This window comes from Colletotrichum jinshuiense, chromosome 5 (assembly GCF_051148585.1).
Source record: "Colletotrichum jinshuiense chromosome 5, complete sequence".
NCBI classification, from domain to species: Eukaryota; Fungi; Ascomycota; class Sordariomycetes; order Glomerellales; family Glomerellaceae; genus Colletotrichum; species Colletotrichum jinshuiense.
In genome coordinates this window covers 2,171,781-2,196,565 of record NC_139312.1, presented here as the reverse complement: position 1 = coordinate 2,196,565, position 24,785 = coordinate 2,171,781, and the positions used below count along the sequence as shown (strand labels likewise).

At 57.2% G+C, this 24,785-nt stretch overlaps 2 protein-coding genes across 2 annotated transcripts; both read left to right on the top strand.

The window, feature by feature from the left end:
• Positions 1-4,473: 4,473 nt before the first annotated feature.
• EsH8_V_000552 (type I 3-dehydroquinase-domain-containing protein) lies at positions 4,474-6,750 on the top strand (the record flags this gene model as incomplete). The annotated part of the gene is made up of 1 exon (XM_083273068.1): positions 4,474-6,750. One exon carries the CDS (start codon positions 4,474-4,476, stop codon positions 6,748-6,750), a length of 2,277 nt encoding a protein of 758 aa, XP_083125783.1.
• Positions 6,751-20,117: 13,367 nt separating this feature from the next.
• Positions 20,118-23,079, top strand: EsH8_V_000551 (transcription factor domain-containing protein; the record flags this gene model as incomplete). The annotated part of the gene is made up of 6 exons (XM_083273067.1): positions 20,118-20,216; positions 20,314-20,380; positions 20,474-20,732; positions 20,786-20,953; positions 21,004-21,182; positions 21,236-23,079. 6 exons carry the CDS (start codon positions 20,118-20,120, stop codon positions 23,077-23,079), a joined length of 2,616 nt encoding a protein of 871 aa, XP_083125782.1.
• Between the last annotated feature and the right edge of the window lie 1,706 nt (positions 23,080-24,785).

Sequence of the window (24,785 nt, the reverse complement as noted above, 5' to 3'; positions counted from 1 at the left end):
CGTAGCTCGCCGTCAGTCAACTTTCGAAAGATGCGATTCCTCGTCGTTGCTCCTCTCTTCTTCGATAGTGTTGATGCAGAAGTAGGCCTTGGGTTCCCATCGGCTTCGTCGCCCTGCATCGACGTTGTCCTGTCGTCCCAGTCTCATCTTGTTTCGAGATTGCGTGCTGATCCTCTCATCGCCTGTGAATTCGCATCGTCTTGGTGCACAAGCCCCGCGTTACTCTGGGAAGGTGTCGGGGTCGCATATCCGGGCCGTATTCGTCCATGAGGTATGTGCATGCGGGTTGGTGAGTCGAGAACGGCCGGATGAACTGATCTGCCTCGCTTTTTATGTTTTGCCCGTCAGGGGTCTTGGTATACATGTGAAGCGGTGAGGGTCGAGAAGCGCGCTCCACCTGGGTGCCGTATCTATGTTTCTCCACCAACGGAGAGACCGTCGACGTCGAGATTCCGGCGAGACATTATTCTGCACCAATAAGCCCATACACGAGCCGGGTCGTGATATGCTTCCGATTGATTACAAGATGATTTGTTTCCCGGAGCCAACGACAGGGAAACTCAAAAAATGAGTTGAAACTCTGAAGACTGGACCCAAGACTCCGTCTCCAGGTTGGAGACATCGGAACAAGGCGATGACCGGGAACACCGCCCCACACTAGCGGGATCCGGAGGACGACGGGTTGATATCCACGAATTGCCATCGTCGCAGCATATTCCACGTCCACCGTAATGACGCGCCTTCTGAAACGGTTATTCAATATGGAGGAAACATTGCGAACGGGGGGAGGAATCAAGGGACCCGAATGTCGGCCGGCTCCACCTTTCGGTACCAAATGGGCCTCTCGGAGTCGATGCCACTGCCAAACAGGCCAGCGTGTGATTGTTGGATGGGTAGATAAGCTTGTGCTGTGCGTCTTTTTCTCCGAGCGCACATTGTGCAGCAGCGGCTATGCCGTATGCATTGGCGGCGGGGAGGAGAGGTAGAGACGGTAGCCGGAGGGGGTTCGCGGTGCGGGCCCGGGCGGCTGTAGGCTTCCCGGAGCTGAACCATTCGCCAGAAGGCTCTGGCTTGGTTGCGTCTGGATTGTTGTCTTGGATGTCTGACGAGGGAGACGAGACCGACGTCCGTCCGTCTTTAGCCGCCTGTAGTCTTCCAGAAGGGGGCTACCGACCCGGTGGTGGAAAAGTGTGGTCAACCGTTTGACGATCCCGAGGCTGTTGCATGGCCGGCGGCGGGGCCCAATCAAATATTTGCCGAAAATGTTTCCACAATTTCCAGGTTTGGTTCCCCAGGAAGGATGGTCTCCACCATAACGAGTCGATGAATGAGCACAGCGAGCCAGCGGTAGAGGGACGGCGGAACAGGAGAACTGCGTGGCTTCCCCGTGGGCATGCAATCGTTTCACGAAGCGATCCTTTTGTGGAGAGCGCTCAAGAAACGGTTATGTAACAGAGCTGGTATACTATGTCCATCACGTCCATCGAAAAAGATGGTGGATGCTTGTGCAAGTCAGGGCGAGACGAGCTTCTGCCGGTTCAGGCCAAGGGAAATTTAGGGTGACATTGGCAACCACGGAGACAGCGATACGGGCGGCGGAAGATATCTGCTGGTTCTCTCGGCTGCAACCATAGATGAAGGTCGTAAACGAAAGCCTTGGCACCCACACGGAGCAATAAGCACGTATGTAATAGGGAGCAAGCAGTAGCAACCCGCAGAGTTGGGCCAAAGGTGCCACCCCCCTCCTGTAAGATATTTGGAGAGCCAAGACGGGTTAAAGTGATTATTGACGGGTAGCGATGTGTGTGTGAGAGAGTGAGAGAGGGTGAAGGACAGGGCGAAAGAGGCCGGGGTTGAACTGAGCCGACGAAAAACAAGGGCCTATGATACACTACCACTGCCTCCCTCTGGTAAGGTGAGAGGAGGTGGCATGGCAGGAGTGAGAGAGAGAGAGAGAGTGAGAGGTGGTTGTGAGGTGTGGTTGTGTGAGGTGTGGTGTGGTGTGGTTATGTGCGAGTGATCCCTGACCCTGCACAGGAGTTTCCCTCCCCAGCGGCACACTAACGGTGCCAAGTCGACCCGAATGGCGTGGCCGGAGCTCGCTGTCATTGGCGGAGAATCTCTGACGTCCAAATCCCGGAAATAGGGAAAATGCGGCAAATCTTTGCGGCGACCAAGACCCTCTGGGACCCTCCTTCAAGTCCCCCATCTCTCCAAGGGAAACACCCCCAGGGGACCACAGGGGATGCCACCCCCATGCTCTTCCCCATTTACCCCACCATTTGGCACGCACGCACACACGCACGCGCAGGCAGGTCGCTATCGCTCGGCCGCCGCATCTCCAACATGATGCTCTGGTGCTAGTCAGTCAACGTCTCTCCATCCCGTGCTCTCTGCGGCAATACTGTTTTCAACGTTGCTGCTGCTGCTGCCTCTCGTGCCTGTACTTCCAGTGCATCGGAAGACCTTATGCAGCGGGAAAGGATTGCTTGTTTGTTTACCAGTCTGCCAGTCTTCTGTCTGTCTGCCTGTCTGTACGTCCCCCCTCCACAGCGAGAACACGCGCGCACCGGCACAAGGGAAAGGAGTCTCCGAACCACCACCGCGACCACAACCACAACCACAACCACAACCACGACCACCGTACAGAGACGGACGTATCCGCCCTAGCCTGTCTTTGGAGGGATCATCGTCGAACGGTGTTCTGGCCGGCTGCCGTCGAATTCCCATCGTCGTTCCATCCCCCAATCCCATACCCATCCCAACCAAAGGCCTAGATTCCTTACCGTGTCGTTTGTACCTTGCCTTGCATCACCTCGCCTCGCCCCGCCTCGCCTCGTCTCGCCTCTCGCCAGCATCGCCGGCACGACAGACTCCCCTTCTTTCGTTCGTCGAGCACCGACATCCAAGCTTTCCTCGTTTCCTCCTGCGGCCCCAATCACCCAGTCAGCAACCGGCAAAGCTCTTCCTTGGGACCAACACCCCTGGCAGGGCCCCAGAGACGTGCAGCAGCGTCAGCAGCACCACGAGTAGTGCGTGCAGCTCCGCCGTCCCCGTCCCGGTCCCAGTCCCCGTCCCAGAACCACTTCCCAGCCTGCCCCATGCCAAGCCCCTCTGTCCCCTTCTGGCTCTTGTCAAGCGATTCGGTGGAACGCAGCGTCTGTGGTGGAACAATTCGTCTTCCCCAGCTTCCATCAATCTTTCCGTCTCCTCCACCAACGACAAGCAGCGGATTGTCCATTGCGAATCGTCTCGGCTGCCTTTGCCGTTGAAACCTCTCGTCTTGCCCGTTCGCCCTCTACGCCTACGAATACCATCCCAGCACTATCGCTCCTCCAATCCACCCCTGTCTGCCTGGTCAGGGATTTCCAGCCTCTGGCCTAGCCCCCAGACGCCCATACCACACTCGCTCATACGGACGGACGAGAGTACATCCTTACCTCGCGACCCTGCGCTGTCCCGAAAGCCACCGTGCCGCCGCCGCCGCCGCCTCACCAGCTCCCTGTCGGCGAAATATTTCCTTCCCCAAGCTTGACTGACCAGCCCGCGGCCCTGTCCTTCCCGTGCCACCGGCCGGTTCGTCTCAACTCCTCCTCATATTGCGACAACATCCACACAGACGCCCTCTTGATCGACAGTTTCCACGCCGTCCCATCTGACCTCTGCCCGGTTTCGTGGGCTGCCCTGTCATCAACCTTTCTCCCCCCCACGGTCCGACTCGGCCGCCACATGCGACTGGCCCCGGAGCACCATCGCCAGAGCTTCAATCGAGATTCTTGCCGCCTGCCGCTGGCACGCACCCAAGCCCCGTCTGCGCTTCAATTAGACGACCCAGTCCACCCTAGGCATCGCGAGCTTCCAATCCTGCATCGGAACGCCTGAAAGCACCCAGCGAATTGGTGGAAGAAAGTACCTGGGCCCCATCAGACCGGTTGATAGCGCTCTTCTCATCGTCATTGCCCTCTTGTAATCCCACGGCGCATCTCTTACTCTTATCAATCACAACCTGCGCAGCGCGCAGCGCGCCCCCGACCTTGACGAGACCTCCCTATGCACCAGCCTCACAGCGACCCCCACCAGCTTCTTCCTCCCGACGCATAACTCTGACACCATTAGATCACCTGACACGCCGAGGCCCTGCTCTCTCCCTCTTCTTTCTCTCTTCTCTGTCATAGTACACTGCCTATCCCCCCCCCTGTGGCCCGTCGAGTCTGCTTCCATTCGTCCCTCGGACTGCCACGAGCCTGCCTGGACCATCAGTTCGTCTTGTCATGGGACTCTGGCTTGACATACCTAACATCATTATCCACCGCCATCATACTTCCTTACGACTACCCGCGTGGTTCTGAAGGAGGAGAAGGGGAGGAAGCGGTTTATCGTGGCTTCGTTGCGCATTCTCCACCTCAGTACCACGTACCTGGAGTGACTGCTCGTTTCTCGCAACTCGAGATCAACGGTCCCTCAGGCACCGGCATGGCATCAGTTCACCAGCTCGGGGCGGGCCCGATTCCGGCGCGCCCACGGAGCATCAACGGGCCAGGAAATCAAGATGTCGAGATGGACGTTGACCGGAACGCCAGCCCTGCCGTCACAACCGGTACGAGATTCGGAACCGCCCCTCAGAGAGGGGACACCAGGATCGTTGTCATCGTGTATGGTCCCGGCCAAGACAAGATCGTGTCGGTCTTCGCCGACGTTCTTGGAAAACCATTCGCCATTCGCTCTGCGTTGCAGGAGGTCAGCGTTGCGGACCAAGGGCTTGTGGTGGGCGTCCCGGCGGAACTTGCAAAGAATGACATTACCTCTCGGAACAGGGAGCTTGTGGTGGCCATCAACGCTCACTGTGTCAACCTCGGTATGCCGCCGGACAACTTTCTCTCGGCTCAGTGCGACTACGAGTTCTTGTACACCGAGGCCCCCTTCTTCCGCCGAGACCTGTCTAGGTTTATTTCCTTCACCCTGGGCCAGATCAACCATCACGAGACGCTGATGTCCAAACCACGCACATACTTCATCTCCACAACGTTTCCAGATGTTAGTGCTGCACTGCCAAACATTGACATTCTCACTGTCGGTGCAGACGCGGTGGAAATTCGAGTTGATCTCCTCAAGGAGCCCCTCGAAGACGGCACATACTCTGCCATCCCAAGCTTGAGCTACGTCGGAGAGCAGCTGATGCTCTTGCGTCAGCGGACAGAACTACCCATCATCTTCACAACCCGGTGCACGAGAGAAAATGGTCGTTTCCCGATGGAGAACCCCGATCTTTACTACGAGTATCTGTACCGAGCCATCCAATGGGGGGTCGAATACATTGACGTGGAACTGTGGCTTCCTGAAGCCATCCGGAAGAAGCTCTACGAACAGAAAGGGAGCAGTCGGATCATGTCCGCGTTCCACGACTTCTCTGGCACCTTCAAATGGCCTTCATCCTATGCCGAGCAGGTTTACGTCGAATCCACCAAGTATGCCGACATCATCAAAATGATCGCCATCATTAACGACCACAATGAAAACTTCGAGTTGGAGTACTTCCGCTCCAAAATGCGGGCAGACTACCCAGACTCGCCGCCATTCTCGGGGGTCAACATGGGAGAAACTGGCCAGTTCTCTCGCACTCTCAACAGAGTCTTCACCCCCATCACTCATCCGCTGCTGCCAATAGTCGCGGCCCCAGGCCAAATGAGTGCGTCGGAGATCAATGCGGCCTTGGCTCTGCTCGGGCAGCTCCCCAAGAAGAGCATATATGGCATCACTACACCGGCCTTCCGGAGCTCGACCCCACAGGCGCCGTTCTATGAGAAATGCTTTAACGAGCTTGGACTGCCGCATTATTTCGCAGTTGTGGAGCGCTTGCCCAACAACTTTTCGAGCATGGAAGCTTGGTGTAACCAAAAGAATTTCGGCGGTGCCTACCTCAGCCCTCCAGTCTCCTGGAACGGCCTGCTGAAGCACAGCTCGTTTTTCGCATCGCTCAATGGCGGGAAGGGCCCGGAGCTGACCGAAGCCGCCCGGCTCATCGGCACTGTTGACACGATCATTGTCAAGTCGGGGTCGTCATCGTCGGCGTCATCCGCCCCCGCATCCATTCCCTCGAGCCCTCGCCATGGGCACCATGACTCATTCGGCCATCTCGGGTCGAATTTCTCCAGTCTGTCGCCCAACACGTCTCTGATACTCGACAACGCCAGTTGGCGAGGCATCATCAGCACGTTGACACGAGACATGGCACCCTCCGCATACTTTGGCAGGACAGCTGTCGTCCTGGCGTCTTCCGGCGAAGATGCTGCGTCAGTCATGTACGCTCTGAAGGCTCTCCGGATCGGCAAGATATATACCGTTGGATTCCGGACACCACCAGCTTTGGCACGTGACGGCCCAGTGATTGAGCCATTCAACAGTCTAGAGAGCCTCAAGAGAGCCCAAACGGTCGGCGACGACGCAGCACCGTTCTTGGTCGTCTCAGCTCTTGGGCCGGAGAAGAGCAACCTCGTCGGCATGCTCGTTCGTGTATTTGGCGCGAACGTCCGCGGAAGCTCCAACTTCAAGAAGGTCTTCCTAGATCTCGCCGAGACTGTAGGTGCAAGAAAGGGCGGCGACCCGGGTCTCATCGCTCAACAGGCCGGCTTCTCGGCCTACAATGTCGCCGATACGTCCGCCTTCACCACAGTTGAGACCCTCAGGCTGCTGGTCGGCCAGAATGTGCCCTACAGCTTTGTCAGACTGGCAAGTGGTAGGAGCTTGTTCTGAGTAGTGATGCGGAGAAGAACCTTTGAGACTTGGTTATATTTACGCTTTTCTTCGGCCTGGCCTGATATCTGTGCCCAGCATCGGAAAAAGAACAGCAGATACGCGCACTACGGACGGCACGCCTCATTTCAACGGCCCCACGGTGACAGGACTCGCATTTTCTAATCAAGCGGCAACCATTACCGGGCAATAAACGGCGACAAGGGCAGCGTCGACGAGCTCCAGACCCAAGAAAGCTAGGTCGAGTGGAGCTCTCTACGATGGCCAAGGCAAACCGTCGGGCCTCCACTCCCAGTGCGGAGAACGGAGGGTGCGATCGAGCCATACTCGAAGCTGCATTTCCACAACCTCTCCGGGCTTGGAGAGACGGGAACTTGAGGCCCGCAATGTCATTTCCGATGCCAGGCCCCAAGAAAGCGGCGGGAACGTGCGGGGGGGGCGAGGGAGGGAGAGAACGGAGACGGAAATGGTCCCCCGGTGAACCCCCTGGCTTTATCCTGACAGGCGTTCGTCGGGGAAGAAGGCGACCCATTGCATACACGGCGTTTTATTTTGGGGAGAGCGAGATGTATCGGGCAGAAGGCAGACAGACGATTCATAGGGGAGCATTTACAAGATCTAGTTCCATCTAGCTCATGTGCGAGGACGAGGCGAACTGGGACTTTCCATCTCCTTTCGAGAGTGGGTTTTATTGTATCTTTCTTCTAACTACGATTTCTCATGACCTTAACGGTCTCGGACAGCTCCAGAGGCTGTCCAAAGCTTCCTAGAGGGGGGCACCCTAGAGGGTGCCGTTTACTTTTTGTTTTATGTATCAATTGATGCAATCAAATCCGGACACGAACATGTGCTAGTGACGCTCAATCGCATGATGTGCGACGCTCAACCCCCCTTATAGCCCGGCACCATCGCCCGGAGCAGACTTGCTTGTAGAGCGTCGCGCGACTCATCGAGACGGGACCGTATTATCGTCATCAATCCTCTCACCACACCCTGTCGGCTCGGTGAGACGGATGGTCCAGGCATCACCTACGCCGGACAATGCCCCGAGCACATCCTCTTTCAGGGTCCCCAGGGTCCCTCCCCTCCCCAAGGGTCTTCGTGCCCATCGACCGCGGCGAGGGCCCTTCCGCCAAAGGGGACTTTGCGTGGTGTGATTTTCAGGCGCACGCCCGTCCAGTCGGCGGATGACGATCGCCTCGGCGAGCAACACCAGCGGCCGCGCCGTACTGGTATTGATTGCGTGTGAGTGCGTGAGTGCGTGAGTGTGTGAGTGTGTGAGTGTGTGTCTGCCTGCTCTGTCTGTGTATGTGTGTCGACGCCCATACGAACACACGCACACACACACACACACACCCTCCATCCCGCCCCGCCCCTTCCTCTGCTTTCAAAAGGACGCAAGTAAGCCCCATGCTTACGGGCCAAAACCCGTCCCCCTCCCCACTCCCCTCCTCACCCCCCAAAACAAGTGTCCTGATCTTCGCATCCATGCTCAAGCCACGACGTCGCATTCTGTAGCTGATGGTGCATATCATGGCTTATAGTCAAAACCTCCTTTTCTCTTTTCGGTGGGTGCGTCGGTCAGCCTTGGAATGATGAGGGGGGTTTGTTTTTGCTCGAAGGACCCGATTACGTCCGTCCCTCCCTCCCTCCCCCAAAAGAGAGAAAGAGGCGCTCTCATGTAAGGTGTGAATAGCGGAATCCTCGCGAGGAGGGAAATCCCGATGAGAAGCAAAAGGCTCCCCTTTTGGTTCCGGCGAAGGGCAACGACCGAACGTTTGTGTTGATGGGCTTGTGTACTTTGGGATCCGGGGGCTTCATGTCAAAGCAAAGGTGTGCTATCTCTCTCTCGCTTTCTCGCTCTCTCGCTCTCTCTCTCTCTCTCTCTCTCTCTCTCTCTCTCTCTCTCTCTCTCTCTCTCTCTCTCTCTCTCTCTCTCTCTGTCTCTCTTTCTGCAAGTCTCTATAATTATCATCACAGAAAGGGTTCCCCAGGCCTTGCCGCTAGCTGGCCAAGTTTGCTCAAGGCGCAGCTTACAAGACGGCGTAACGGACAATGCGACTCCCCGTCATTTCCTCAGCCCTTCGCGTCCTCAGCCCTTCGCGTCCTCAGCTGAAGCGGGAACAATGCATGTCCCGCTAGCTAAACTCATCACTTGGACGACGGGGCATCCATCTCCACGTCACGGTCCAGGCCTTTATTGCCAGCTGAGAGCCGGCGCATGGCAGAAGGGTCGGGTTGCAGGCCCCGACTCGCGCCGCCGTCCATACTCGGCTCTGCCCAGCTTGAGCGATGACGTGTATCGATCGGAGCTTCTCCAAAGAGACGAAAATGAGCATGCAAGGGCGGGAAAGCAGGGCAAGGCCGCCCCTGAGCTGGTCAATCGAGCCGATCGGGAACGCCTTTTGGCTTTGGGACGGCGAATGGGAGGTGGCGACGACCGCGACGGCTCTCGGGCGAGAATGTCCATGACGCCAGACGATGTCCCGGAGCGGTCGGGACGACTCGCAATGTGGTTGGCAGGGGTTCGATGCCGAAAATACCACATGGGCTGGCAATGGAGGCGAGTGGCTGCCGTGGAGGAGATGGCGATAATTTTGAATATGACCAAAGGAAATGAAAGGGGCGTGGAGCCTTGCTCCAGCGTTGTGATTGCTTTCCTTGCCGCCTCCGAGAAGAGTCGTCGTGCATCTTCGGTATATTATGACCTGCCACAAGGCAGGAGAAACGCGGCTCAAGACATGTTTTTGTGATACGGAGGTTGAGAGGCACCCGCGAGCTGGCAGGGCATGATATGACTCAAAGGTGCATACCGCTTTGGTTGCTGGCTATCCCCTTCCATCGCAGGGCAATAGGGGGGTAACGTCAGGTAGAGTCAAGACGTGCTGCCAACACGTCCGCATGGTGATGCAACACGGCTGGGCCGCCTAGCCCGTTTGTATTCAAGCAGGTAAGGCTTGCAACCAGGTATTGTGTCGAAGGTCATAGGTACAACTCCGTATACTTGGTCTGGGACATGTGCAAGAATAGGAGAGGAGCAGCTTCTACTCTGGATGAATCGGCGGGCGGGTTGTTCCCGTCAGGCCATGAACTAACAAGTCAACTCGGAGTCGATAGCCTGGTGGTATGCCTCGGGCAGAACTGATAGTCAACGTCGACGAGGGAGCCGCGGTGCCCGGATGGCAGGTCAACGACGATGACTCGCTATTCGCTGTAGGTGACGGCGAGGCGTCGTCGTCGCACGGGGCGTTAGCCCCCGTGCCTGCCCATATTGGGGCAAGACGGTGTCGCCCCGCTGCTGGGAGGTTACCGTCTGCCATGAATAGTGGCGTACCGGTCCGGCATTTCTCAATGGTCAGGTGTCGCGGGGTACAGGTGTAAAATTGGGTGGCCCGTACGAAATCAGGGTTCAGGACCTGCGGAAGTGGTGGATGCGTGGAGAGGAGTGTGGAGAGCGCCATATTGGGCGGAGTCACGAATCGTTGGCAACTTTTCACCCCAGCCTCGGAGAAGAGGTCTTGACTCGGAAGAGGGTGGGCTGCCGGCCGTGTTCTCCAAAATTCCCCAAGTCTTGCGAGAGACCTTTGGGGGATGATTGGCACGGTTGGAAGAGACCCCGTAAGCCGGAGGGAGGTGACCAGTCTGACTGGGTGGGAGACGTTGTGGGACGGGTGCGCGCCTAGCCGCCCATGAGCTTAATCGTGATATGCAAGGGAGCATCTGAGGGAACGCGAAGGAAACCGTTCAAGACTTCATGCCGGTGGGCGCACACCGTCGGGTTTCCAAAGGAGCGTCGTTCCCGAGGCTGCTGTCGATACTCACGAATCGGCGGTGGGGTCCTGGCAGGGCCTTGTTTCCCTCTCGCACACTCAAAATACCCATGCATCTTGCGGCAGTTTGGGGTGATGATAGCCCAAGCATTGCCCTTATTCCCGCACTTCCAGTTGCCCGCGAGAACGGTGGACCTGGCGTGATGAATGGAGGCGAGGTCACAGCAGGTTGTAAAGCCATGCCCGTTGATATCTGTAGGAGTGGACGGGCGGTAAGAACATCGCCCCAGGCGCCACCGACGAGGGTCGGTGTTTCCCTCAATGCCTCTTCGAGCCAGAATTCTGAGATACACACGCAGAGAGCATGGAAGAGCCGCCCCAATGGAGTTAGTGCCTGTAGGAGATATATTAAATGACATTTCAAAGTTGGCCAGGGCTCGGAGTTACAATCTTGCGCGGTCATGGTCTCTACAGCGCTTCCCGCACCACTGTAGGACCATCTTGATCAATCCCCGGCGATCCGGCCGCGTTGGTGTGCCGCAAAGATGGCAAACCACCAAGGCGTGCTGCTTGACTAATAGCTGACAGCGATATAGATCTTCGGTTGGCGAGCCGGTTGTGAGGATCGTCAGGACAGCCCAAGGGGACCAGTCACAAGGTTTTTGTTGCTAAAGCGGTAGGTCGCATCAGATTAGACCGTATCGCAGAAGTCTTCTATAATAAGTACAGGGAAGTTGTGGTATTGGTCATTGCTGTCGCCTCCTCGTCTCCTGCTGTCCGGCCTGTGGCAGTTGTGGGTGTCGGACGGCGGCCGATCCTTGGCGTCACAGGGCATCTGTCTACTTTTCTGTCACAAAGTGACGCCCGTTCCGCAGGGCGAGGTGTTGTCAAGGTCGTGTTAGAGCCTCGAACTGGCCCAGACGCGGCCGAGCGAGTTTGATGAGGATCCCGCGAGGCAAGAAATTAGATGCGGGTTTGTCTTTCCCAGATTGGATGGCTGGAGCCCGGAGCCGAAACCGGCGGCTCGAAGCACTACATGGGCGTTGACGGGACCGCTGTGCGACGTCTGGGACCCATGCGTGGTGGCGGTCAAGACTTGGTAATGCAACGATGGCAGAGAGAGATTGGTGATGGGGGAGCAGCCGAAGGGAAGGCGAAACGAATGGGGCAGGCGATCTCCGAGACTTGAATACCGTGGTACAGCTGCCGCTGGGTTTTCTCCGGCCCTGCTCGCATCGCTGGATACCGGATCTCGAAATTGCGAGCGCGCGCCAGAGTCTTCCGGCGTGTGGTTCTTGGGCAGATTTCCCTTTTCTTTAGGTTGTATCCACGCTGCTGGTTAGAGTACCGGAGGCGCGACGCACAGTCAAAGCTTCTCTCGACGATGGATCTTAATTGACGTCCGATAATGGTTGGCGACCTCTTCTCGAACAGTGCTCCCCCATGGTTCCATAGTTCCATAGTTGGCTTGTTAAGAAGCGGCAGCTCAGGAATCCGGATAGCCAACCATGGCCCATGCGCCGCAGGAGACACCACGACCACGTGTAATACAGAGTGTCTCCTGCGGAACCCTGCACGCCTGCTTCCCCAACCGCCTCACGCGTTGGTGTCGACGCTAGTTGGCTGGGGGGGCATGGAGGCTGGCCCCCAAATCTGGAGAACATGGCCGTTATTCTTTTTGCCTCGGCGCAGTAGCGCAAAACCTCGCTCCATGACATGAGTGGCTGTTTGGCGTCGTGGTTGCATGTATGCCATCGAACTCGAGGCCCTACGCGAGGCGGCATAAGCATCACATATCCGGCTACTCCCATAGGGAAAGTCAATAGATCCTGGTCAGGGCCTTTTGGCTGCTGTGGTGCCCCGACCTGCATCGGGCTCCCCAACGAGCAGACCTTTTCGGCTGCTACTCGGCTCTGCAAGTGCATGAGGGGTAAAGGTCTCTGGAAGTCAGGTGCACAGATTGCGGGGCAATTTTTTTCCTTTCTCTGTCGGTTTTTTTGTTTTTGCTTTGCGAATTTCCAACTCCAGGCCGTGTCAACGTGTTGCTAGGCGCGCCTTGTGGGCGCGTGTGTTGACGAACATCTCGGCAAAGAGTTGCCAAAAGATATCAATGGCGCCTTTGAACTCGGTATGATGATGGTCGCCGACTTGTCTGCGATGGGCCGAAGACCGTTAAAGTGCCCACTCTCTAGCGGAGATTGCTCGCAAGGCCTGGCAAGCCAGCAATTAGGCTAGTCCCGTCGACAGATGGCTTTCGGGTGTGGCAGCGTCCATTCTCGATGATTGAGAGGCAACCAATCTATCGGAAGGGGAATGTGACGGCTTGATGCTGGTGACAAGGCTATTACCGAGACGCGCACGGCTCTTGTGCAACGTTGGGTACCAAGCAGGAGCAGGGAGGAGTGAATTGGCTGTGGCTTTGCTGCACGGATGAGCGATGCTGGGTGTGGCGGATCAACGAGTAATCTGGGGAAGCCCAGGCAGGCCAGGGAGTCGGTGTCGAAGTGCAGGGAGGTTGGTATTATTGTCGGGTAACTCGCGTTGTTCCGGCTCGGCACTGGCCAACGTCATTAATCTGCCTCGAAAATGCGCGCCGGTGTGCTGATTCGAGCGGCAACCAACAGGCAGGCAGGAGCCTTCTGTCACGCTCGACGCCGAAGGGGCATCCACGAGAGAATCTGACTTGAACTTGAAACGGTCAACCTTCGGGGGAGGAAAGGGGGATTCGACTTGACTTGCTGTCGAATGAACCCCCTCGTGGGAACGAACCCCAGAGTTAGGTGATACGGCCTTGGCACTGAACGTGGCAGACTCCTTCAGCAGAAAGACAAAAGCAGAAGCTTCTCCGCATCGATCGACATAGTCCCCGCTCCCCTTCGACCGGAGGCTCATAGTGTGTGTGTGTTATTCTCCAATTCTGTTCCTCTGCTGTGCTGCCTGTGCTGCGGTGCTTCTTTGCTGATGCGGCGTTGCAAGTGGTGCTGGTGCCTGTGCCTGTGCTCTGCTCCCCCCCCCAAGATCTCTGTTCCCGAACCGCCACCCCCCTTGTGCGACTGAAATGCTGGCAAGCCGGGATCATCGCCATGCATTCACTACATCTGGTTGCCATGTGCTGCGATCCCCAGGGCAGGCAGATATGCGCACTGGATTGGCGCGACTCGCTGGCTGCGGCCGAAAAAGGGTCCCTGAACGAGAAGATGGATGGATGACGGACACAACGAGAGCCATTGGCCCAGGGCGAAGGATGAGCATACACCAGCCACGTCCTCGTGGCCAGGTTGGGTTGGATTGGGGACGGGCGAGATTCCCTTTTCCATGCGATATGCGTGAGACAGGGAAGCAGAGTCGCAGTCTCAACCGGCGACCGGTAAGGTAGTCGGATGTAACTCGACGTGAGATGGGAGCCGGGCGCGTTGTCCCGTATCACGGGGATGGCAGTGAGCACCACAGCAGTTGACTCTGTCGACACCCGACAAAAGCCACGGCCGGGACTGCGGTCGAGGCCCCTCGCGACTTGGAGTGCCTTTGAGGTCTACCAAAGGTGCCAGGACCCGAGCATGCCCCGGGCGGCGCGTTATCTCTGAAGCGGACTTGGGTGTCCCGATCAAGGAGCTGCCCACGGGACGGCAGGCATGGCCTTCCCATTGTGCGACCATCTCACCGCACACGCCGCCCGCAGCGAGCGAGCGATGAAGAGGGACTCGACCACAGGACAGACACAACAAGGGCATGAGGGAGGGTAGGAGGAGGAGCAGCAGCAGCAGCAGCAGCAGCAAGAATCCGCGACAACACGCAACGGCAGCAACGGGTGGCGGCTTGACAAGAGTCGGCAGCCGAGCAATCTCTCGAGAGCCAGTCCGTCCCGTCCAGAGCTGGCCCAATGGGCCCTTGGACAGCATCCAATGTGGATGCACTACGAATACACTATGCGCATCAAGCCATGTCACCTGGGTCATCGCGGTCTGGCCGCAAAATCCACATCACCCCTTGCCCTGTCGATGTGCCTGTCCTCTGGCCCGCCCATCTGGCCCTGGCCCGCAACTTGACTTGATCAAGACGGTCCTTGCAAGGATCTTTTTTTCGTCCCATCTTTTCCTTCTAGGCCCCATCCATCCCATCCCCCCTTTCCATCACACACACACACACACACACACATCTCGCCCTCCAAGCAGTACCTTCAAGGCTAACGTGAAGTGTGCGGGCAGAGTGCCAAATGACGCCAGAGCAGAAAAGGGAATACTTACGAGCGAGCAACAGGCGTGGCCTGGGTGTGCCCGCCATCGGCAACCGGTACTTGGTGATGGTTTCGCTCACGGCAGACTCATGCTTAAATGGCGGAGGACGGGTACAGTGCCGGATCCTAGCTGTATTGCCGAAGGCCATCGCTTTCTTTCTCGCTCACATTGCTTTCTCCCCTCCACCTCCCCCATCTCTCCAACATCCGCCACGACAGGGGCCCTTTCTGACGGACCGGCCCTTTGTCTCGAGGCTCGCTCGAGCTGGCGTCATTTCTCAGGGTGGAACGAGAGAAGAAAGGGCTAAATGTCATGCACTTGAACCAATCTGTCAAGTGTCAGTGTCAAACGTCAGCTTCAGAGCCATGTCCGAGTTTATATGAAGCCACGTCGAAGAAGAAATGACATGTTGCTGGCACGTCGAAGCTGCGCCGTTTCCCTACTGACCCTGATGAAATTGGTAACATGGCCCGGTCTTGGCGGTCCGCTGAGTACCGGCTGGACCAACGGCGTCCGACGCTGTGGTTCCTGTACCCAGCGCGGGGAGGGGGGGAGCCTATGGCAGGGCTAGTCAACCACTTTCCCGTGTCCTTTTTCCGCCAACGCCTCTGCTGGATATCCGCATTCGTAACTCGACATAGGATTTTGCCCATGCGAGTACACTACACACCGGCTGGCGGCCAAGGTAGCATGGCAGGGCATCGCGGAGCGCTCGGCCGGGAAGCACACTCTCTTGTCTCCAAGGGGTAGGTAGGTAGGACGAGGCAAGCCGGGCGGCGGTGACGGAATGCCGGGGTTATGGGGCTGCAGGCGAACCTGGTAACGCCTATCCAGGCCGCTGATCTACCTGTAGGGGCATGGACGGAAGCGCATTGCATTGGGACCTTTGGCGCTTGAATGCTCATGTTCGTCCTAAAGCTTAGAAGGCGATCAAAACCGACTTCGTCTCACCTTGCTGGAGAACGGCTGGTCCTGTCGTCCATTCGCCGTTTCTTTTCCCACCGGGAGGGGGCAACGCCTACTGGTGATGGAACGTCGTACGGTAATTAAATGCTAGCCATATAGCACTGGGGAAGTGCATGCATGCCATGTAGGTAATTTGGACAAGTACCGGCCTTGACAGGTGCCGCCTGGGTCGCTGAGACACCCATTAACCCGGGCTCCTCTGTGTCAGTGCATGGCCTTGCACGCCCCCATGGGTGGTGGTACAAGCGACATCTTGGGTTCCATCCAAAGCGTATCATATGCTTGTATGGCGATGGCGGCGAATCGCAAGGTTTTCTGTCTGGGTTTTGACTCGCCTCGGCGTGGCTTGATATTTCAAGCTGGTCTGGACGCTTTTGGGTGCCGCTCTCTCCGTGGTTTGACGAGGCCGAAGAGACGCCGCCAGAAGCGAGTCAAGGCCGTTGTCGTCGTCGTCGTCGTCGCTTTCGCCAAAGGCGTATTAGCAATATGTTCAAGGGTTCATGGGCTCATGGAAACATAAGGGGGGGCGCAGGCGTTTCTGGCGCCCACGTGTTGATTAGGTTTGTCAAACGCCGACGGACGTGTACGACGCAGGTTGCAGTTTGGGTGGGCAAAAGTAGATTGGTCGACTCCCGCCCGCAGGCGCGAGAAAAAAGGTTATTGTATGAGATGTGGATAGGTCTTCTTCAGAAACGACCCGTCTTTACGAGTTTATGGTGAGCGCAGAGTCATGTTGCAGACTCGAATCGGGTCGAACGGGTGTTGCGTGCCTTTGGGTTATCGGCCGTTGTGGAGAGCGCGCCGCTAGAGGACCACCATGTGCTCTCAGCTAAGCCTGAGGAGCCGGGGAACGCCATGCTGGGTGGTCGAAGCTCATAGGGGACCGACCCTACAGAAGCCCTGCTCACCTCGGGTCCGTCCTGTCCAGGGAGGGCTGAAAAGTCCCGCTGGGGACTGGGACTGGGACTGGTACCGGGACTTGGCACTCGGACTGGACAGGGCCAGGTTCTGGTGTCGGCGACCCCCTGGCGAAGTCGCCCGAGGATCTGGAGGTTAAGGTTGAGATTCAATGTAATGCCATGTTATCTACTACGTACTCCCCATTCACCTCGACATGCGGCGCTGGGTCGAGGCAGCTGCGCTCTTCCCTGCACTGCATGACAGACACATTACGGTCACAGGACTACCTACCTGCTTTCTCGAGCAAGGTAGACAATAGACTAGACTAGGCAGAGAAGCAGCACAGCCGGCTGGCAAATTCGGGGTAGCAATGTCGAGATGCTGCTCGGGCAGGCGATTTCCGCGACCTCGGTGGACTCGGAACTCACAAGCTTCCCGCGCCCCCTCGTGCCAACTGCCTCAGGGGTCGCCGCCAGGCTGTAATCCGATTTCCATATTGCGTTTCAAGGGCCGGGTTGAGCATCTATTCTTACTGTCTGTTCTCAAGGGCATGCAATGGCAAGGCAAGGCGCGGGTACGGAGACTATGGATCTCGCAGTGGAGCTCCCGGCCTGTCCCTTTCCTCGTCCTCCACCAGACAGACATGTTGATCAACTTGGCCGGTCCCTTCTCCCAGTACAGAGCCCATCGGCCGGCCACGACGATCCAGACTCCGGCTCATGTCGGCCGTACCCTCACGATGCTCCCATATTCCCTTTGCCTTTCCGTCTTGGGCTTGGCAGGTGTAACGCCCTTCTCCACCGCCGTACAGTCCTGGCGGTTCGTCTCATCAAAATGCTCAGCCCGCATTGGACTGGGCTCATGCCAATACTATAGTAATTACTTAGCAAATGCACTTGGACACATAAATCACCCTCATGGTGCCTTGCGACACCCACGTCGAACCTCATCCTCGTCCCGTGCTTGTCCCTGTCGCTTGCTCGCCATCGCTGCTGGGGAGCCCTCCAATGCGCGCATTCGGCTCCGCCTCGGTTCAAGTGCCTCGGGTTCCGCGATGTCTATAGTCTACAAAGCGCAGCCGCAGTTGTCGAGCTGGGGGGGGGGGATGGGGGCTTGTCCTTGGGGGGGAGCCTCTGCTCTGACGGAGATGTCTGCCGGGTGTTGTGAGCGGCTCTCGGCCTCATCCACCATCACACACGTACATGGCACACACCATGATCTCAACCTCAACCTCAGCCGAGCCCAGCCCAGCCCAGCCCAACACGCGTATGTTCTGAGAAAGGTGACCTGGTCGTCTCGCCTCCGTCCTTGCCAACCCGCGTGCGCAATGGGCGACAGCGAGCGGCACGCTGCAGTGACGGCACGCAATGCACCTGCTCGCAAGCTCACTTCTCATCTCAGGACTCCACACATCCACCCAGGTTGTTGTACGTACACAGCACCCTGGCTCGTTTGATTGCCTTGCCTTGGGCATCTCGGGTTGTGTGAGAGCAAAAGAAACGACGACAGCGACCCGCCGCAAAGCAGGTACATGGCATCTTGTTAGCCACGCGAGCCTGCAGCTGGGCCGTCTCGAAGGGGGAGGTAGTTCGTCATATCGCAATCACCTTTGGTCGGCCCGTCGGTGCTGACACACACACCTCTCTCCTTCACTCACTCACTCTCTCTCTCTCTCTCTTTCTGTGTATGTGTGTGTGTGTGTGTATGTATGTGCCTTGACGGGGTGTGGTTGCTTCGGCCTGTTTGGTCGTGATTGTCGTCCAACGGCATTGCTGAGCTTGTTTTATGTACACTGCAGAAAGAAGGTTGAAGACGGCGGGCGGGCTGCATCTTCCTTGTCCCTGTCTGCCTCAGCTTTTATTTTTATTTTATTCTTCTACTTTTGATTGTTTATTTTATTTTATTTCTTTTGGCCTCCTGCCTTGCCGCGACTCGTTCCCTTTAATTTGTAATGATGCAATTTCACACTCTCTCCCCGTTTCATCCGTCCCATCGCCACTCTCGACGCAACGACGGCGGCGACGACAACGACGACAGCCAGACCTTGTTTTCTCTCCCCTTTTGCTCTGCTCTCTCTCTCTCTCCCCCCGTCGTCGACCCTCTCGGTGCCATGCTGTGTGAGTCGGCATCGGGCTAGGTCGGCCGGGCTCGCGAACTTGGTCTACACAATCGGCCAACAAGAAGGCTTCCCGTTGTCTTAGCGGGTTTCGTTGACTCTGGTTGCCCACCCCGTGAGACGTCCTTCCATCATTTCTCAGGCACACCTTGCACCGGGGTACGTACTCGGAAAATGTACCAAGCTAAGGTACCTACCTCAGCGTGCACTGCTGAGCAGAGCGGATACCCGACTCTGGTGACTGGGCCCTGGGCCTGCGTCGACCCCATCATCCCAGCCTGCCAGCACTAGCCCCGCTCCCCTGTCGCATCGAGGCCTTGGACAAAAAAAGACAAGCCTCTTGGTGACCCTCCCTCCCTCCCCCCCGTACCCCGGCTTGCACGCTACCTTAGCACCTTGCCCCATCTTTCCCCAACATCGCGCCCCCCTCCTCCCCGAATCCCTCCCAAGCCACTCACACTTCCCTCGGTCCTTTCTTGCGGGCCTCCTCCTCATTCTCCTCAGGCCGCCGCTGCTGCTCCTGCTGCTGCTGCTGCTGCTGCTCCTCACTGTGCGCATTGCGGTGCAGTGCAGTGCAGGTCTCCGTCCCTCTCCTTCGCTGCCTGCTCACACCTCACTCACGGCTGACCCAGCACCGACTGGCAGACGTCCTCGCCCCCGAGCTCCTCCACCATAGTGCAAACGCTTCGATGAACCCCCCCCCGGCTACCCATTCTTCTTTTTTCTGCTCCTTTTGCGCAACCTCCCTTCTCCTCTGCCTTGATTGGACTCGGGTTCCTTGTCAATTTTCTTACCCCTGGTTCTGTAACCGTTCCCTCCTACTTCCCTGTTGCTTGATGCATCCGAACTGCTTCCCAGGCGACGAGGGACGAACATCCCCACCCCAGTCCAGTCGGCTGCACTAGCCACCTCCACATGTCTACTCACAGACGACAACGGGGGGGAGACAGTCATCATTTTACCTACTAGCCCGCGCCTGGTAACCGCTTTGCCTTTCCTTACTTCATAACTTCACCGGTCCCCGATCCTGTCTCGCTAGCTCGGCTTCTTTTTCTGGCTTCTGTGCTTCTGCACTCCCACGCGAACCTCCCCATACAAAACCTATTTGGTCCATACCGGCCAGACAACTTACAGGCTCCAACCAACGCTGTCTCGACATGTCGTGTGAACAACGGATCTGTCTCCCCATCGGTCAACGCTAGCTCGCCGAGCTTGCTGGAAAGCAACTACTTCACTCCTTCACGCCTGCCGGTGTCGTACCGAGTCCCGCAACGACTCCAGCTCCTTCCCGTGCCGCCTACCTCCAACCATTTAGATATGACAACGTCCATGTACGAACCAATGAATGGGATACCCCCTCCCGGAATTCACCCAGTGGCCATGTCCCGTCCACAGGTCGGCATTGAGCGCCTGCCGACAAGGCGACTGAGCAACGAGCCGCGGGAGTCCATGAACTGCAAGTCATGCCGCAAGCGCAAGGTGAGACAGCATGGCATCCCCACTGAAAAGCACCACATGCAATACAGACTTCTCGGCCGCACCTATGAATCACCATCTAACCCGACACTACTGCCAGATCAAGTGCAACCGACTGCGTCCATCTTGTGAGGCATGCCAGGTTTTCCAATGCCCTTGCGTATATGGTGAGCAGTGATTTTCTATCCACGCCTCGGGAGACGGCGAGATCGGAAAGGACTCTGGTTGCTGACAGGCGTTTGTTTTTCCCCGCCCATCAGATGCTGTTCCTAAAAAGCGTGGACCAAAGACGGATGTTTTGGAGGCACTTTTGAAGAGAGTGGACGGTTTGGAGGCAAAGTTGAAGGAGAAAAACTCGGGAGAGAAGACGCCAACCACTCCAACCACGGCCGGTATCAAGGATGAGGATGCTTCACGATCAGACGACACCGCCGAGGACGACCCCAACCCCAAACGCCTGGCGCTGGACACGAAGGTAGACATTGACGAATCGGCCGTATATTCGCCTGCCCCCGCGAGGTAGGTCATGGTGCCGGGAGAAATTTCAAGGGCCCGCCAACTGACTTCACCAGTGAACCATCGCCGCCTAGCGTTCAACCCGACGCCTTGCTAGACACCTACTTCACAAGATTCCACTCCAAGCCCTACCATATCTTGGACGAGTCTTCCGTGCGACAACGGCTTCAGTTGAACCAGTTACCAAACTACCTGATTCACGGCATATATGCCGTGGCGGCAAGGTAAGAACAGCGCCACAACGGCCGGCCGAACTCACTAACACATTTGACAGATACACCCCTCACCCAAGCGGATACCAGTCGGCCGTTCAACTGAGCGAGGATTTTGCCTCGCGCGCGAGGGCCGAGATTGACACGGATGAGCCTTCTGTCGACGCTTTGCAGGCGCTGCTGCTGCTCGTCATCGCCTTCACCGCGGCCGGCAAAGGCAAAAAGGCATATATGCTGATGAGTTAGTGACCTGAAATGACATGCCCAAGAGTACCGAGTTAACGAGGCGCGCAGCAAATGCAGTAGGGATGGCAATGGCTCTCGAGACTCACCGCGAGATGGACAACAACGCCCGCGTCACACCAGTTGAGCGAGAAATGAGACGGAGGCTGTTTTGGACGTGTTATTTGCTCGACCGTTTCCTGGCTTGCGGATCTAAACGCCCTTCTCTCATCGGCGACAAGACCATCCTCCTCCGGCTGCCGTGCTGGTCGCCAAATCCTTCCGTACCTCCGATCGACGGCGAATTCTTCCAGTCCGGATCCAACCTGCAGTTTCTTCAGGGAAGTGGGAAAAAGTCGCAGGGGAGCACGGGCATGCTCATTGACATTAGCCGCATCCTCGGCATCACGAACCGCTACCTGGCAGCCGGCGGTGTAAAGGGCGATTCCCACTTCCCCTGGCACTCGCTCTCAAACCTGTCCAAGATCCGCCAGGACTTGGATATATGGGCCTCGGGCACCGAAGACGTCTTCTCCAGTCTCGACACGCTCTTCGGTCAACCCGACTCGACGATCCTGGTGCTGAGCAAACTCCTTTACCATCTCATCCACTGCCTCATCTATCGACCCTTCCTGCCCATCGACCTTGCCGAACTCGCCGGGACCGGCCAGCATCAGTCGTGGCAGATTGAGGCAACAAATATGTGTTTCCTGCACGCGAACGCCATCTCCGAACTGGTGGAGCTTGGGAAACAGACCGGCACAATCGAATGGCCGGCTTTCGTGGGCTACTGCATATGCACCGCCGGGACGGTTCACATCCACGGCGCCCACTACAACAAGAACGGCAGCGGTGACTCGACCGTGTTCAGCATGTCCGCGGAGTTCCTGTCGAGGGAAATGCAGCAGCTCAGCGAGCTGCGATATGCCTGGGCCAGTGTCCAGCATCAGAGAGAAACCCTTCAGGGTATTTACAACGCCCATTCCGAGCTGGTCAAAAGCCTGGTGAACAATCCTATGCGGTACTCTCCAGCGTTCCACCTCGAGGACTTCTTCGACCGATACTCGAACATTGGCGGGCCTGGCGGCCAATCGTTCAACTTTGACGCAGCGAACCTGAGCCTTTCCGATGTGGTCGTCGACTTCACTACAGACACGTACACGGGTCACGACCTCTATGCACCGCGCGCAAACAGTATGCATGAGCCGGAGCGGCCCAACCTGAAGCGCAAGAACACGGCACCATCCGGACGGAAGCGCCCAGAAGTTAAGGTCCTCTCGCCGCTCAGCACCAACAACATGGCACCCCCGTACGGCCTTCCGACGCCGTCACACGCTCGCCATTCGTTCTCTCACCCGACCCCCACGATGACGACCCACCCATCCCCGGGGCTGTTGTCGACACCTACATCACTGCCGCCTCACCCCGAGGTGACGGAGCGCCCCTCGATTTCTGTCTCTCATGGCCAGTACGATGAAGCAGCAGCCAACAACGCGGCTGTGGCGGCGGCGGCGGCGGCAGGGTTCTCTCTCGGGCCTCAGTCCCATCATCAAGGGAACATGCCCGCGCTTTCTGGGACGCCCTTCTCCCCACAGTTCAGCTTCTCCACCCCTGGACCTGGCGGTAACAACGAGGGAGGGGGCAGCTACGACCCAATGTTTGGCGGGCTGCCCACAAACGCCTTTGGCAGCCCGGCCGCTTGGCACGGCGACGAGGGAGGAAACAAAGTGGGAGGAGTCGCCGCACCTAGCCCGGGGAACAAGAGCAACAACGGCAGCACGGGCACCGGTCCGGGCGAGGAGAAGGATCCTTTCTTGAGCCTTCTGGAACAACTCGCCGAGAACGAGCACCAGTTCGCTCGAGGTCCCGGCAGTGAACTCGACTTCTTCTTCGCCGGCGCCGGGACGGCACAGTAGAAGTTTTGCATCATTCGACTATTCTTTCGGTCTCGGCTTCTTTCTAAGCCACGGCCCGCCACCATTTCGCCAACATGATACCTCTTGATTGAATGCGATTTCTTTATACACTAGGTCAAAGCCTGGGGGAGGGCCGTCAACTATTAGAGAAGGGGGGAAAAGGTCATTGGAAACGGAACGGCACTTCAGGACGGGCCCTTGACGACGGAATGATCTAGCATGCGTAGGAGTTTTTGGACGGGTGCTTTCAAGGGATTATGTAAGATGGAGAAGCATTCAGAGGTGGTGCTATTCAGACAGCGAGAAGCCGTCGTCGCCCCCCCCGAGGAAGGAAGTCTATACCATTCTTGGTCGCTGAGCGACGGGGTCCCCGATGCGGGCAAACTTAGTTGTCCGCTCCCGGGTGGTGGCCCCTTTTTTTTTCAAAGGGGATTTGAGCTTTTTTCCAAGGAGTTCCAGACTCGCGCACACGCTTACTAGAGCCTGTCACCAAATCCAAACAAAAAGCATTTATTAAAAAGACACCAGACCCGTGTTTCACGCTGACTGCGCGATTTGTAAGCTTGTTGTTTTTTTCTAAGGCGTTTTTTTTAAAAAAAAGTCTTTCTTTAATCGTTGAGTCTGTTATATCGCATTCGATTGGTCCCCAGAATTCTCAAGACTGTTTTTCTTCATCTCTATTTCAATTTTTACCCCGGATTCCCCGTGGCTTCTGCATGTCTAGCACTATTTCCCGAGGGCAGCTGCTTTCCCCTCCCACTCCTTGCCAAGAAGGAGCTTTTTTTTTTCTTCTCGCGTGTGCCGTACGGTTGAGGAAATGTCGTAGGCATTGGTGATCTGGGAGAGGAAAGGGGGGGAAGGGGGGGGCGGCAGGTGACATGGCTCCGGGCCCATCCTTGCATAACCTTGGCGTGTCCATCCCCGATGGCGCTGCTTCTGCCTCTGCCTCTGCTTGTACTGCTGCTTCTGCCGCTGCTGAAGAGCCAGTGATCCAATGTGGCGTCTGCCGGGGGGGGCGACGATGGGACGGGACCTCGGCGGAATGGGATGGCAGATGCCGAGGGCCGTGGTTGTATGGGGCGGGACCGGGGGCCGGTGGGAGGCGGGGTGTGGGGGAGTGGGGTAAGGACTGGGCAGTCCCCTCCCTCTCCCACCCCCAGAGACAGCGTGGCAGAAGGGGGATAGGTGTGGTTGCACGACGCTACGGCGTCAGGAGGCATGGTTTTGTGAAAACATCAAGTAAGACAAAGACCCGAAAATGCGGCCCCCTCGGTATTGGGTCACGGGTCGGAACGGTTCAAGAGGGGGTGGGAAGGTGGGAATAAGGAGAGACACATTTTGGGGAGCGGCAGATCAGGGTTCCAAAAAGGAAAAAGAAAAAATATCCTTCTTCTTTTCGAAGGTGATTTGTGTGGGAGCGGTACCTGCGGCTCCGTGTATACGGATGGAGTCGGAGGGGGGTTATGGGACAAGTAGGAAGGTCTCATCCAGGTTTTGTGGTTGTATTGTAGAGAGAGGGGGGGGACTAGAGTTCCCATTCTAACGGATAGCCGGGCCGTCGCATCTCAGGGCCTTGAAAATTTTTCTCCACCTCCTTCTGTTGCCTTTTTTTTTCTTCTTTTTCTTTTCTTTTGGGGAACGGAGAGAGGACGGGAATGTAACACGGCGTGTTTTTTTATGGGTTTATAGGGGTTGGTAACGAGGTT